A 13782-nucleotide genomic window follows, 5' to 3' on the forward strand; every position below is an offset into this window, starting at 1 on the left:
TCTGCATGTTCAATAATGCAAGGCTAAGCAGGAGAATTTGATTGTCATATTTTTCATGCATTTCGCTTAGTTTCTGATTTTTTCCGAGTTATTTATTATTTTTAATATTGTAATTTTCCTCGTGTTTTGTTGTAAATAAACTGCCAACAACTATTCTTTACAAGTGTGGCTGTTGTCTTTTACACCATGTTCTCTGGTAAGGAACACGGATATTTCTACCACCAGCTCTGCAAGTCAGTGCCTCAAAATAAACAGCAATAATTGGCATTGCAAGGGACGGCAGGAATCACAGAATAAATCACAGAATCACCCTGGATGGAAGGGACCTCAAGGATCATGTAGTTCCAACCCCCTGCCTGGCAGGGCCACCAAACATACACCTTTATTAGATCAGGTTGCACAGGAGACCCCATAGAGACCCCATAGATCCCCATAGAGACCCCATAGATCCCCAGAGACCCCATAGAGACCCCATAGATCCCCATAGAATGACCAGCTCTTTGTTTTTTATCACACCCAAACCCTGTTTCCATTCCCATCCCCTCGGGGCGGAACTTCCCGAACCCCCTCGGCCATTTCCGCCGCCGTCTCGCAGGGGGCGCTGCCGCCCCTCCCATCCCTCGTACCGCCGTCTCGCGAGAGCCGAGTTCTCGCGGACATGGCGGCGCTGTGCGAGGCCTTCACGCTGTGCGGGTTGGGGCCCAGCGGCGGCGTCGGGCTCGGGAGCGGCCTGTTGGCGCTGGAGCCGGGCGCTGACCCCGACCACGACCACGTCCTGCTCACCGACCGCGGCAGAACGGCCACGCTTTTTAAGGTAACAGCCCGGCCGGGACGGTCCGTGTCAGGGTACAGCTCCGGAGCTGCCACGGGCGGAACGTGGTGGGAGCGGCCTCGGGCAGCAGCGCCGGGCGGATGGGGAACGGCCGCTGGGCCAACACCTGCCCTTATGTACCCCCATGTACCTTCATGTACCTCCGTGTACCCCCATGCACCCCCATGTACCTCCATGTACCTCCATGTACCCCCATGTACCCCCATGTACCCCCATGTACCCCCATGTACCTCCATGTACCCCCATGTACCTCCATGTACCTCCATGTACCTCCATGTACCCCCGTGTACCTCCATGTACCTCCATGTACCCCCGTGTACCCCCGTGTACCCCCATGCACCCCCATGTACCTCCATGTACCCCCATGTACCTCCATGTACCTGTGGTAGCAGCCTTAGGCTCTCTCCTGAGCGGTTCCTGTGCTGTTTTTATTCTTCCTCCCCGTTCCCAATGCCACGCGTTGCTCACAGCCCGGAGCAGCACGGATGGTCACTTCTCAATATCACATTCGTAGTGACAGCAGTTCTGCTCCGTTGTCAGTTCGGTGCCAGCTGCCGTGTCCTGTTGGATACAGAACAAAGGTTTAGTGCACTTCCAATGCTTGAGCTCTGTGTTGTAGTTTGCTTCTTTTAATATATGCATGTATTGAAGTGAACCGTTAAATGGCGCTTTCTGAAAACATTTCTCTTTTATCTATTTAGTCCCATATTTAATGCTTTTCCTCACATGGGGGAAAATAAAAAATAGCTTTTCATTAAAGCAGAGCTCCACCGTACTCTGATATTGATAGTGCTGCAGCTGAGGATGCTAACACAGAAGTTATGAGTCCTATCAGTGTGGCACTTGTTTTTATGTTCTGTCATGGTCTGTTGCACATTAACTACATGACTTTATCCTGGTTACATGACTTTATCCTGGATTTTCTAGGTCTCAGATCAGAAGCCCCTGGGCTGTTGGTCAGTCAAACATGGGCAGATTATCACGTGTCCAGTCGTGTGCAACTTTGAAACTCGTGAATATATCGCTGTTCATGATAACAAGGTGAGATTCTTGACTTAAGGGGAAATATGATGTCGTGAGTCATCTGGGTGAATATAGGGAAGAAATCAGGAGTGCTGGATTCTTTGCTAAATGGAAATGCAGGCAGCTCTCAACGCCTTGTGACAAGCTTTCCGAGCGGGTAATATGCTTTAATGCTGTTGTCGCTCAGTTCATTTCTGCTCTTAGAGTGGATTGGGCTGTGCAGTTCCAAGGCTGCACAGTCACATTTGTTGGTGACATGAAAATCATCATTTACACAGTGGACTTTAAAATACTGCAGCATTCTCAGTGAAGAATTCCTCATGCTTTCACTAAGAATAAGCGACTTTTCTTGTTGCAGACTGGTAGAGATTTAGAACTGCATATTGTGTTGAAAAGGTTCAGAGCTGCATCCTTGTCTCTCAGTGCTTGTCTGATGGTTAAACATTTCCTGCTTGTGTATTTATGGCAGTGTTTGCTCAGCACATACTGATCACTTGGCTTTTTTATTGTTAATGAAATATTCTTTTTGACCTTGAAATGTTCCCTTCCAGATCAGACTGTCTGTGTCGTAATCTGCCTCCATTGCTTTGATCAACTTTCATTTAGAGCTTTGCTGTATCTTTTTTCTTAGCCATATTCTTCCCCATCCTTAAGTTGCAGATTTTAAGCTTCATTTGCATTCTTGTGGTTTCTGTTTCAGCTTCTTCCCATGCAAACTTCCTAAGTCTGTTTTCAGTAAGGCTATTTAATACTCAACTGTTTGTTTTCCTCCATTTTTCAGTAAGATGCAATTGCTGTTATTTTATGTAGTAAGAAGCCCATATATTGCTGGTTTACTGCTTAAAAATGATGTTTCTCTTTAAGGTTTTAAGAATATGGAAGGATGAAGATGTTAACTTGGACAAAACATTTAAAGCAACAGTAAGTTTCTTACGCATGTTTTCTTTTAACCCTTTGAATCTCATGGGGTTGAAGAGATGCTGACTTTTGTCTTAATACTATTATGGTTTAGCTGATAGTTATCTTGATTTGTGCTTTGTGATGTTATGGAGCATTGCAAGCAATCCATTTCAGTTGATAGGCTTAAATCATCAAAGTACCACACATAAAGTGAGGGTTGTCCAACATTAGAAAGGACTTTTAGGATGGTAAATCATGGTGAAGAATTATTTCCTGTTCTGCTGGTGGACACAATAAACAGCACTTTGTGTAATGGTGTGTAACAGTTGCTGGAACTCTTTAACCTCAATTACACTTTTTTTCTGATGTCACTTAAAAACTTCATGCTCATTGGGATGCTTTCCTGGCTTTCTGTTGGGCAGTGATTTGCAATATTAACAGCATTTCAGAAAATAAGAAGTTTTTGGTATCTTGCAGGTTCACTGTCCTTATATTACTCATTTACTAAAATAACTTTTTTGAAATGTTATGCAAAACACTTGGATTTCAAGGCAACGCTCTGCTGAACATAGCACTTAAGCCATTTCCTTTTCTGTATAGCTGTCAGCTGAGGTGTACAGGATACATTCACTGCCCCATGCGGAACCGTTGGTATTATTCAAAGGAGGGGGTGTTCGAACCTTAGATGTTCTTTTGGAAGCTCCACAACAAGAAATTGAAAATGTTATCTCCGATGAAGTGATCAAGTAAGTGACATAAAGTTATGAATCCTGATCCTTGATCTCATGTTGTCAACAGGAAATCCTGTGCAACAGGAAATCTTAAGACTAACATCCCACGATCGAGATCTTGGGGTTGATTTATTGATGATTATTATTTTATTTTTTTAATGCATTGACTTTTAAAAGCTTAAATTTTTAGTGTAGCTGTAAAGGTAAAAGGCTGCCTGAATACTTATGGTATGATTTTTAAATACAGTCCCAGAATTTAGGAGATGTTTGTGCATCTTTCTGTTTTTAGGTGGAGTGAAGCATTTCTGGAAGGTCAACAACCCGTCCTGATTTTCGTTACAGAGAAAGTGAGTTTAACAAGTGTTTAACTTTCCAACTGCAAATCTAAATCCTTCTTCTAAAATCCATCACTTGTCTAATTGGATTCTAAGAGCTTTTAGTGTAATAATTATTCTTTGTGTGCGTTGTCTGTGACACAACACTTAGGCTGTTGTCAGGGTTGGGTAGCCTGGCTCTTTGAACTTCAGAACAGCTGAGATTAAATACAATCTACAATCATCTGACTTTTAATTTCTCTCTTCATGCTGATGTTACTTTCTGTGAATCTATTTATTGCATCAAGTGAACATTTTCTTTATGCAGTTGTCTTCAAACACTTCAGAATGTGTGTTCATACCTCAATAGAAATACGTGAACTTGGTAGCCCTTCTTTTCGCACATTAAAGATGGTCTTTTCCCTCTTTGTTTCAGGATGGAGATTTTTATGTCTACGTACAGAAAATGAAGATGAGGAGTCTACACAAATATAAGCTTGAACAACAGGAATCATCTAATCCACTGAGTTTCACAGCATATATAAAAAAGCAAATTATCACGCTTCTTTGTTTATGTAAGTTGAATTTTCTAATGACTTTTTTATATATTAAAACCATAAATTACATAGAAGGACATAAAATACTGATGCTTGTGAATTACTGTTTATTATTTTTTATCTTCTCTGTTGAATGTTTTGAAACATCAAGCGATAGATTAAACAGTTAAATTTAAGTGGTTGAAAAGGCTTACTGTTCTTCAGCATTATAACTTGTACTTGAAAAAGCTCCTGACTGCTGTGCTTTTATTTTTCTTCTTTGCATGATAATGTGCCCTTTAAATATCTTACTTTCCTGCTTTTCTCATTGCTCATCTTGCTGTGTTTTATCGAATAGTTTTTTTTAATGCCAGACATAAAGACATCATTTGTTTGCTTTGACAGACTCCAATGACTCTGTATATAAGGTTCTGATACCTCTACAGCAAAACAGTGAAGAGGAAGAGCAAACTCTATCCAAATCACTGCTACTAAACCTTTCGATATCTGGAAGTGTTCTAAAAGGAACTTCTTTTGTTGTTCTTGATAAAGACCATGTTGCAGTACTAGGAAGTCTAGCAGCATCTGGTGAAGAATCCAAAGGTAATTTAAAAAAAATCAGATGTTTTAAATTCTGTAACATTCTTAAAGCTGCAGGTGTCTTGTGTCTTTTTGTTCTTGATTTTGTTTAACAGAGCAGATGAAGAAATACCAGTGTTCTTTAGTGAATATTATAAATACTGCATATTAAATGATTGGCCCCTAAAACTGATGTATGCAGGGAAATGGACCTCATGTACTATAACTAAGTGGTATCTTAAAGAAGTTGAATAATTATTTCATGGCTAAATTTCTGAGACATGGGATCACTGAAAATTAAGCCGCTGAACGTAGCATTTCATGATTGAAAGTTACAGAGATTTCGGTTCCTCTCATTGCATTTTTTTCTCCAGTGCTCTTTGAGGATGGCTGATATTCAGACTTGTTTGTTGAGCGACATGACCCAAAAGAGGCATTGCCTAATGCTGAGTATTTAATTAAGTGGAGTTATTTTGAAACAGTTACTTGTATTTCCTGAAGTGTTTCTAAATTAAAGTAATGAAAGAAAATGTAGCATTTTTGTTGCTTTTGGGTTTGTCCCATTTTTCTCTTTATTTTTCCTAGAGTGCCTAACAATATGGAATACAAAATTTCAGACGTTACAAGCTTCAAAGGAACTGCCCTTGGGAACCAGTGGACAAGTGAGTTCAGTCTTTACTTAGTGGTTCATGAACCTTCATCTAGTGCATATGGCGCAATAGAAAGAGGCAGGCAGGCTGCAATTATGGTTCTGTCTGGAAACACAGTAAATGTCAACTTCTGGAACAAAACTGATACTGGCCATCTGATTTTTGTCATAATCTCTAAAGCATCTGATTGCTGACTTCCCGTTGGATTTTGTAGTTGGAAATTAAAGATAAGCATGTGCAGAAATGTGTGTCTTTGCTTCACTCCTCAGTAACGATGTTTGATGTTTTGTAGTTGTGGTGTTATGGGGAAAAATTTTTCTTCACTCATGGAAAAGTGCTAACAGTTGTTATATACAAGTGTGAAACTTCATCCTTGGCAGCTGCTGTGGGAAAGCTGAAGGACAGTCAAACCTCTGGTAAGAAGTTTTCTGATTTCAGTGAGATCTAGCAGGAAAAACAGAGAAGTTTCTTTGCAAAAAAAAAGTATTACATTTCAGAAAATATGTATTAGTATCAGAATTTAAGATTTTAAAGTGGCATTTGTTGGAAACTTCGTGTAATTTTATTGTTGTTTTCACAGATCTTTCTTCATTTGTAAACTGGGATACCCTTAGAGATGAAGAGCTCCCGGTTTCCTTTCAGTCACAGCAGTCCATAGCTCTAAAATCTGATTCCAGAATGATGGTAAGTTAACATGACAAATGTGTGAGCTCTTTTGTTTAGTATTTGTGTCTTCCCAGTGCTGCTGCTTTTAAGTGTAATTTGTAGCAAATGACACACGGTATTCCTAGTTATCTTGATGAAATCCTTGAATCCTTTTTGGAGCTGAATAATAACTTGTTTTTCTTTATTACAGTTAAGATCACAAAAGAGTGCAGTTGCGAATGTGCAGCCGGGTACCTCCACAATTGGGCGGCTCTTACTAAGTATAAAAGTAAGTGTACAAAGTAGTTAATGAATTTTCAGTCACACTTGAGAATATTCCAGATGTCTCCTAAGCTGTTATCTTCTCACGTTTCCTCTTGTGTAGATCAAGCTGAAGAAGCTGCCTTAAACAGGTTTGTTGGAGGATTCTGTTATTACTGTGTGAAAATAGTGTTTGGGCATGATGAAGTTTTGTCATAGGAAGATGTTATATAAGTGTTCAATATGGGGTTTATAACAGCTGTTTGAATTCTGAGAACTTGCACAAATGCATTTTCATGCAGTAAATAAGGTTTCACCTGATACATTTTTTAATCTTTTAACTTATTTTTAATCTGTTTTTAACTTTGAAGATATGTTGGATCTAGTAAGTCACAATGCGAGCAAAAAGTTGCTGTAAGTTGCTAACTGTAGGTTATTTGTCATGCGATGATACATCTTAATGTTTTCAGAAGATAACGTTTAACTTATTTCCAAAACAAGTCAGAGAATGTACTTTGCCATCAGTACTACCCATTTGTTCACTTAGTTCAATGTATCATTTGATGAGCCAGCACTGAAGTGAGTCCCAGGATACCCACAGAATGGTTTGTGTTGAACAGGACCACAAAAGACCACCTAAATCCAACCCCCTGCCCTGGTCAGAGGCACTTCCCACTTATGAGGTTGCCCAGTGTTGCATCCAACCCAACCTTGAAAATAAACATCATGGGTAATACATAAGATATGGTAACTATGTATTTGTATTATGATCTAGTTCCTTTCCAAATCTTATTGGAAGTGTTGTAATACTTTGATCTTCTGCCTCCTTCTGTGAACAGTCCTCAGACCTACACCTTGTATATCTGAACTGCATGGTGCTTCTCATTTTCAGGATGCTCCCACAGATGCAATTGAAGATGAATTGGGACGACTGTTTTCAAAAGCACAGACACCAGATTTTCAGGCCACCATTGGATGTGTAATAAGTGCTCTAATAAACAGATGTAAAACAGATCCAACGTTCTATCCTCGGAACTTCCTGGTACAGATGATCCAAAAGCGAGAGTTATCTTACAGGTGATAATTCTGATTTTTTTTCTCTTGTTTTGTTGAAAATTGTAAGCCAGAGTTTCAGTGAGTGTGAACTCTGCGGCCTGTTCTTTTCATATTCTAACAGTTTGTGTCCAGACTTAATGGCTGTTGCTTTAGAGAAAAAAGATGTACATCTCTTACAAATCTGCTTACAACGGTTTCCAGATATTCCTGAAGAAATTACTTACGCTTGCTTGAAAGTATTTTTAAGGTAAGTTGGAATCATTCTTTTTACATTATTTTTGTTTACTTACTTATCTATTCATCACCAAACCAAGACTTAAAATAAGTTTATAGATGAGTCATTAAGTGCATAAAATTAGTAATTCTGTATTCTGTATTTTTATACTCATAAGCTTCAGAGATTTAATGTGTGTTGTTGTGGGGTTGATGACATTGATGGGCTTTGTTTGTTTCTATGCTAATGATAAAAATACTAAACGTGTGTGGAATTTTTCTTCTCTAGCATTAGTGATGACTATCTGGAAAGAACAGACGTGAATCTAGAATCTGTAATTTCTTACATTGATATTGAACCAAACAATAAAGAAGTTAAGACTGAAGTTGTAGAAAATGGTTTCAATACTGAACTGGAAGAAGACGGTTGTGGTGTTACAGGCATGAAGGAAAACAATACGATGGACAGTGTTAAATTCTGCCCTGTTGGACCTCACAAGGCAGCATTATTGTATCCTCTGTGTGTATGAATGAAGGAATGTCAGTGTGGTATTTATGATTTGAATGTCTGTTCAGCATGGCTCAGAATGATCTTTTGCTATTACTGAAAATTTCTCTGTACCAACTGAAATTTATATAAGTATAGACTGAAACTTTGTTCAAGACAATTTAATCTCAATAGCTTTGATGTCTGTCTATTGAAATGCTGGCCAGTTTTTTTCTTGCAGTATAGAACTGTTTTCAAGCTGACTATTATTTTTCAATTGCTGTATATATTTCCTAATAGAAATAGAAGATTCAAAGAGACCTCTCTCAAACTACAGAAATATTTCAATTAAGGTTGATTTTAGTTTGTAGTAACTGGCATTGTTCCTGCAGTAATTTTTCCTCAATAACACTGCACAGAAATGCTGTTCTTCATTCAGCTTACAGTGAAACATATCTTTTGCCTCATCTGAAAGACCTTCCAGCTCAGCAAGCTGTTGTAAGTAGTTTGAGTTTCTTAATTTAAGAAAAGAAAAATAGATTATCACTGTTATTGCCTTGTGCAGGGCAGAACTCCTAGGTCTTAAATGTTTCTTCTTAAAAAAACATTCAGTCTTTTCTTCTCTCAGCTGTTTCTCAGGTATTTACACTACCTGTATGTGAAATGCAGTGAAAAAATAAATACAACTCTTCCCGGAGTGCTCTCTCCAACTATAAATCAGGTAAGCAGCTAGTTCTGAAGAGCTGGGCCTCCTTCAGTTTCTCTAAAATCAAATGAGACGTTAATTCTGTAAGGTATTGTTTATTATTGGGCCTATATGGAGGCATCATACTACATCTGACTTCTATCTGAAAATAAATATCCTGCATTAAACTGTAAAGCCAGGTCTTTTGTATTAGGAGCTAATATTTCAGAGTGTTTTTGAAGCAAAACCCATGTCACTTCTGTTTTGTTTGTTTCTTCAGATTATGGATTGGATGTGCCTGTTACTTGATGCTCACTTCACAGTTATGGTGATGCTGCCAGAAGCAAAAGGATTGCTTTCAAGCATGCATAAATTTGTGAGAGCCCAAGTAAGTTTTGCATAATGATTTCATTTTAGTACTGAGTTAAAATATGGGCAATAAGATTATTTGGGCAGAGTTGGAGAAGAACAACAAATGTGAATATATATATCAAATAAAATTTATTCAATGCCTTAAGCCTGTTCCTGAACACTGAACAGTACTTGCTTGTCTTCATCATCTTGATCCCTGAAGGTGCTGCACTGTTTTTGTTTGAATGCGTTAAACTATGTAAGACAGCAGATAGCTACATGGTATATATTGTATGGGAGAAGATTTGAGATTTGTTTTGTCTTAAATATGTGGTCTTTCTTTTTAGGTACGATTCTACTCTGAACTTAACAAAATCGAAGGAAGTTTGCAAGAACTGCAAAGAATTAAATTCCAAAACAACTGTCAGGCATATTCTATTGAAGTGCTGGAACTTATTTGAATATGAAGTGAATTATTAACAAACTTGTTATTGATTCCTTTTATGACAAGGATGTATTAGCACTCCATATTGGGGATGTGAAAAGTTGAGTTTTCTGCACAGGAAGAACGTGGTTACTCAATAGCTGTGTGGGGGGTTGTGTATTAAAAGCTCTTTTTTGACTGGATGATTTTCTTATATTTTCATTGTAATTTTGTTATGCAGTCACAAGAATGTCCTAAAATTGCCAAGAAGTGGTAGGATATTTGTAAAAAGGCTTCAACAGATGTTTCATCAAATTAAGTGTCACTTCTATTCCTCTTGCTTCTTTTTCACTTACTGGCAGTTGAATTCTCAGATTCTTCAGAGCTCTCATCTCTGCTCTGGTTAGGAACTATAGATACCGATTTGAGCTTGTTTTCTTCATTTTCTGTTTTTAAGTTAATTTTATTTTATATACACATTCATATTTATTATTTTCTGAACAAGAACGCCAAACTAAGAATATTTTTACCTATGTTCTCGTCCATTTCTTCTAAGTACTTTTTCAGAGTGAACATCTCAAGTTAACCTCATTCATACTGCTTTTTCTGTACAGTTTGAATTCAAGCATTCCAAATTGTCACAGAGTATCATATGTAAAATTCCTCCTTTTTGGTATTCAACTCACTTAAAAAAGTATATTTCTAATTATACCAACAGACTCAAAAGGATTAATTTGCAGTTCTGACTCTGAAAGTTAAAGTACTCCATAAAACCATTTCTCTAGCTCTACAACTAGAATTCTTTACTAAACAGAATATTAAGCACTTCTATGTGACAACTAATAAATAAGAGGTCATTGAGAAGACACAGTGTTTTGGCTTACAGCAAATGTTACCTGGCATCTTTGCTCTACTACAGATGCACAAAATCCATGCTGTCTTATAGAGGTTAACACTTGTAGTGCTATAGGCTGTACATGGATTTGTGCATTACATAATACAAAAAAGTGTTTCTTGATTCACCCTGTGTAGGTGGCAGAACTTTCAGGTGTGTTTTACAAAGGGACACAGTAAAACGACTTATCCCCTTCTGTGTATCAATGTATTCTTATGTTTGTAGAGCTGCTACAGTATTTTTCAAGCATAAGATCTTGACAACTGACCCAGGATGAAGTTGAATTATTGAAAATAAAAATTGAGTATAAAAAGGTATAAATAGGGCTAGGCAGTGTTCTCTGTTGCTGTGGCTGAATATGGCTCTACACTGTACAGCTGCACTACTGAATATATCAGTGCAACTGAATATAAAAGATGGAGGTAATAAGGCTGGATGGAAGAGAGCAAATTGTTTACCCCTGGTGTCTGGTGCAGTTGTTGCATTCCTTACACTGTAGCATATTTGTGGGTTTAATGAGCTTCTCAGCCTGAGCAACAAGTTAATGAAGAAAAGACACTTCAGAAATTAGTGAGAAGAATGCAATTTAAATTACACATGGGATATTATGGCATGACTGACCAGTATTGAGCTGTATATATTACAGAGAAGCATAAGCAAAATACCAAGAGAAAATGACAGTGTGAACGTGCTTATTTGCTGAAGAGAGGATGGGAATTTCTGGGATCCCAAACTTGTGTAGATTTAGCAAGAAAAAGGCAGGCTGTAGGCACTGATGCAGGTGGGCCTTGGGCTGCATTTTGTTTTATCTTGATTTTGGTCAGGTCACTTTCAAACTGTAGCGGTGCTATTAGAAGCCCAACAGGGCAGCTGGTCTCTGTGGATTGCTAGAACCCTGGAGGCTCAGGCAAATGTGAAAATGAGGGAATACAAACTAAACGAAGCCCAACTCCGTTTTGTAGAGCCAAGTGAACAGATGCAGCAGTTCAGAGAAACTACGCTGACTAAAATTCAAAGAGCAGGCCCTATGAGGTATTATGAGCCTTTTTTTGCCTTACGGTGATCCCAGCAAGGTAATAGTGAGCTGTAAAAACGTTAATTTCTGCATAAAGGGGGAAGATTCAAAGTCTGGGGTCTTCATATGGGACATGGGTGTTTGGGCTGAGGAAGTTTATCAACCCCATGGGGGGGATTTGCCCTGAGGGGAGCCCGCCCTGAGGCGTCCCGCTGCAAGGAGCGGCTGAGCCCCCTCATACCTCAGGTGGGCACAGCCCGTTCCTACCCGCTCGTAGCTGTCCCGGTCGGGATGCACAGCCGGGGGACGATGGAACGATGGGACTGCCGTGAGAGCGCGAGGCGATCGAGGAACCGGTAACGGGCGTTTGTATCCAGGCGCTGGGAGACGGTGAGTCGGGGATGGACTCGCAGCTCCTCCCCGCGGGTCAGCGGCCTCAGGGCAATTTCAGCTGAGGGTCGGGGAGAGCGGCGGGCAGCGCCCGGCACCGGGACTGAGGGCAGCTTCGTGGTGTGCGGCGTGCCGGGACAGCGCCGCGTGACAGCGGGATGTGGGTCGGGGGGCTCGGTCCGACTCGGGGGGCGCCGTCTGTGAGGGGACGTTGGCAAACAGGGCGCGAGGGAGCGGGGAGACCCCTCGGTCGGTCACAGAGTCGCCCCCAGCGCCGGCTCCAACATGGCACTCGAGGCCGGCGGCGGCTGCGCCCCCTGGCGGCGGCTGGCGGAAGCGGCGGGTCACGTGAGGCGCTCGGGGCCTGCTGCCGCCGCTTCCCCCAGTCAGAGCGGAGCGAGCCGAGGCACAGACGAAGAAACAAGATGGCGGCCGGTGGCGATCCGGAGCGGGACGCCGGCAATTCGGATTGAGCCCTCGGCCCTCACAGCTCGGCGGCCCCCCCTCCCCGGCCCGGATCCCTCGCAGGGGGGGGAGCTTCCCCGTAGCCGCCTGTCCGGACTCCGAGCGCCCTCCCGAGCCTTCCTTTCCCCTCCCTTCCCCCTCTCGGCCAGCGCCCAGAGATGCGGGGCCGGCGAGGCAGGCCGCCCAAGCAGCAGCAGCCGGCGGCGGGCACCGCTCAGGAGAGCTCCCCGGCTCCGCCCTCCGCGGCCGGCCCCATCGGGGGGCTGAGGTCCCGGCAGCGGGGCAGCAGCCGCGGCAGGTGGGCGAGCTCGGCCCAGGCGGAGACGGCGGCGGGGCCCAAGCAGAAGGGGGCCGGGGCTGCCCAGGCCTCTTCCTCCGCCGCCGTCTCCCCCAGGGGGGGCAACAAGAGGAAGGGAGGCGGCGGCAGCAGCAGCACCCCTGGTGGGGGAGGCAGCAGCGGTAAGGGTAGGGGCAGGGCCGGGGCTGGAGGAGCAGGGGGAGGAGGCGGAGGAGGCAGCTGCAACAGCCAAGGCAGGGCTGCCTCGTCCAGGAGGAGCATCAGCAAAGTGGTGTACGATGATCATGAGAGCGAAGAGGAGGAGGAGAGCATGGTGTCCGACGAGGAAGAGGAGGCAGACCCCGAGGATAACCAGGACTCTGAGGAGGAAGAGGAGGAGGAGATCATGGAGGAGGAGGACGACGACGACTCTGACTACCCCGAAGAGATGGAGGATGAAGACGATGCCAGTTATTGCACTGAGAGCAGCTTCAGGAGCCACAGCACCTACAGCAGCACCCCAGGTAGAGAGTCAGCGGGATAAACTCGCACCAGCCCAGGGCAGCACACACGCTCCCTCTAGGTTTGCAAGTCCAATCCGCATGCATTCTTCCTCCCATCCTTATACATAAGGGATGCCCACAAGCACTCGCAGGGGTGAGGGGTGTGCAGCTTAACTCCTAGCGTGCCCCACAGGTGCGGAGGACATTAGAGCGTGCTTACAAATGCAGCGAGGGGAGGGAAGGAAGGAAGTACATGCTGGAACAAGGGGCGCTTTGCAAATGTGCATGGAGATTCTGACTGCTGCAGAACTGTGTGGTACACCAGAACGTGTTGCAAAGAATGTCAGAAGTGTATGGAGCGTTCACTTACTATTTAAAAAGAAGGGAAATGAGATGCGTGCCTTGCATTTTGAATATATGCAGCAAAGGATGGCATGTGCTTGCAAATGTAACTTGATGTTGAAAAGAGCACATGCAACTTTGGCCTAAAAAAGCCATAAGCATTGGAAATGTGTAAGTTCTCAAAATCAGAGTATAACTGGAATCAGCA

At 42.3% G+C, this 13782-nt stretch overlaps 2 protein-coding genes across 30 annotated transcripts in view; both read left to right on the forward strand.

Annotated features, from left to right (window-relative positions):
* Nucleotides 1–644: 644 nt before the first annotated feature.
* Nucleotides 645–9890, forward strand: NOL11 (nucleolar protein 11). The gene is made up of 18 exons (XM_015879522.3): nucleotides 645–814; nucleotides 1760–1873; nucleotides 2720–2776; nucleotides 3356–3501; nucleotides 3776–3833; nucleotides 4237–4375; nucleotides 4742–4939; nucleotides 5501–5577; nucleotides 5858–5981; nucleotides 6146–6249; nucleotides 6422–6499; nucleotides 7364–7548; nucleotides 7649–7774; nucleotides 8030–8251; nucleotides 8647–8725; nucleotides 8856–8948; nucleotides 9193–9300; nucleotides 9611–9890. The coding sequence occupies exons 1-18, from the start codon at nucleotides 659–661 to the stop codon at nucleotides 9722–9724; spliced, it is 2178 nt and encodes a 725-aa protein (XP_015735008.2). The 5' UTR covers nucleotides 645–658; the 3' UTR covers nucleotides 9725–9890.
* Nucleotides 9891–12353: 2463 nt separating this feature from the next.
* Nucleotides 12354–13782, forward strand: part of BPTF (bromodomain PHD finger transcription factor) — a 45456-nt gene continuing 44027 nt past the window's right edge. For 25 of the 29 annotated variants that reach the window (XM_085523014.1, XM_085522993.1, XM_085522994.1 and 22 more), the window contains exon 1: nucleotides 12368–13253. In XM_085523014.1, the coding sequence (XP_085379140.1) occupies nucleotides 12611–13253 (643 nt within the window). In that variant the 5' untranslated portion in view covers nucleotides 12368–12610. Of the gene's footprint in view, nucleotides 13254–13782 lie in introns of all 29 variants that reach the window. The other 4 variants (XM_085523006.1, XM_015879533.3, XM_085523021.1 and 1 more) reach the window with 4 other exon arrangements.

Source organism: Coturnix japonica, chromosome 23 (assembly GCF_054131305.1).
Source record: "Coturnix japonica strain WE chromosome 23, WE-NBRP24, whole genome shotgun sequence".
Lineage (NCBI taxonomy): Eukaryota > Metazoa > Chordata > Aves > Galliformes > Phasianidae > Coturnix > Coturnix japonica.

Excerpts from the sequence above, each read along its gene's own strand:
- NOL11 (XM_015879522.3), top strand. The coding sequence starts at position 659 with ATGGCGGCGCTGTGCGAGGCCTTCACGCTGTGCGGGTTGGGGCCCAGC. Across the intron at positions 2,777-3,355 it reads ACAAAACATTTAAAGCAACA|CTGTCAGCTGAGGTGTACAG; the intron begins GTAAGTTTCTTA and ends TTTTCTGTATAG. Across the intron at positions 7,549-7,648 it reads AAGCGAGAGTTATCTTACAG|TTTGTGTCCAGACTTAATGG; the intron begins GTGATAATTCTG and ends ATATTCTAACAG.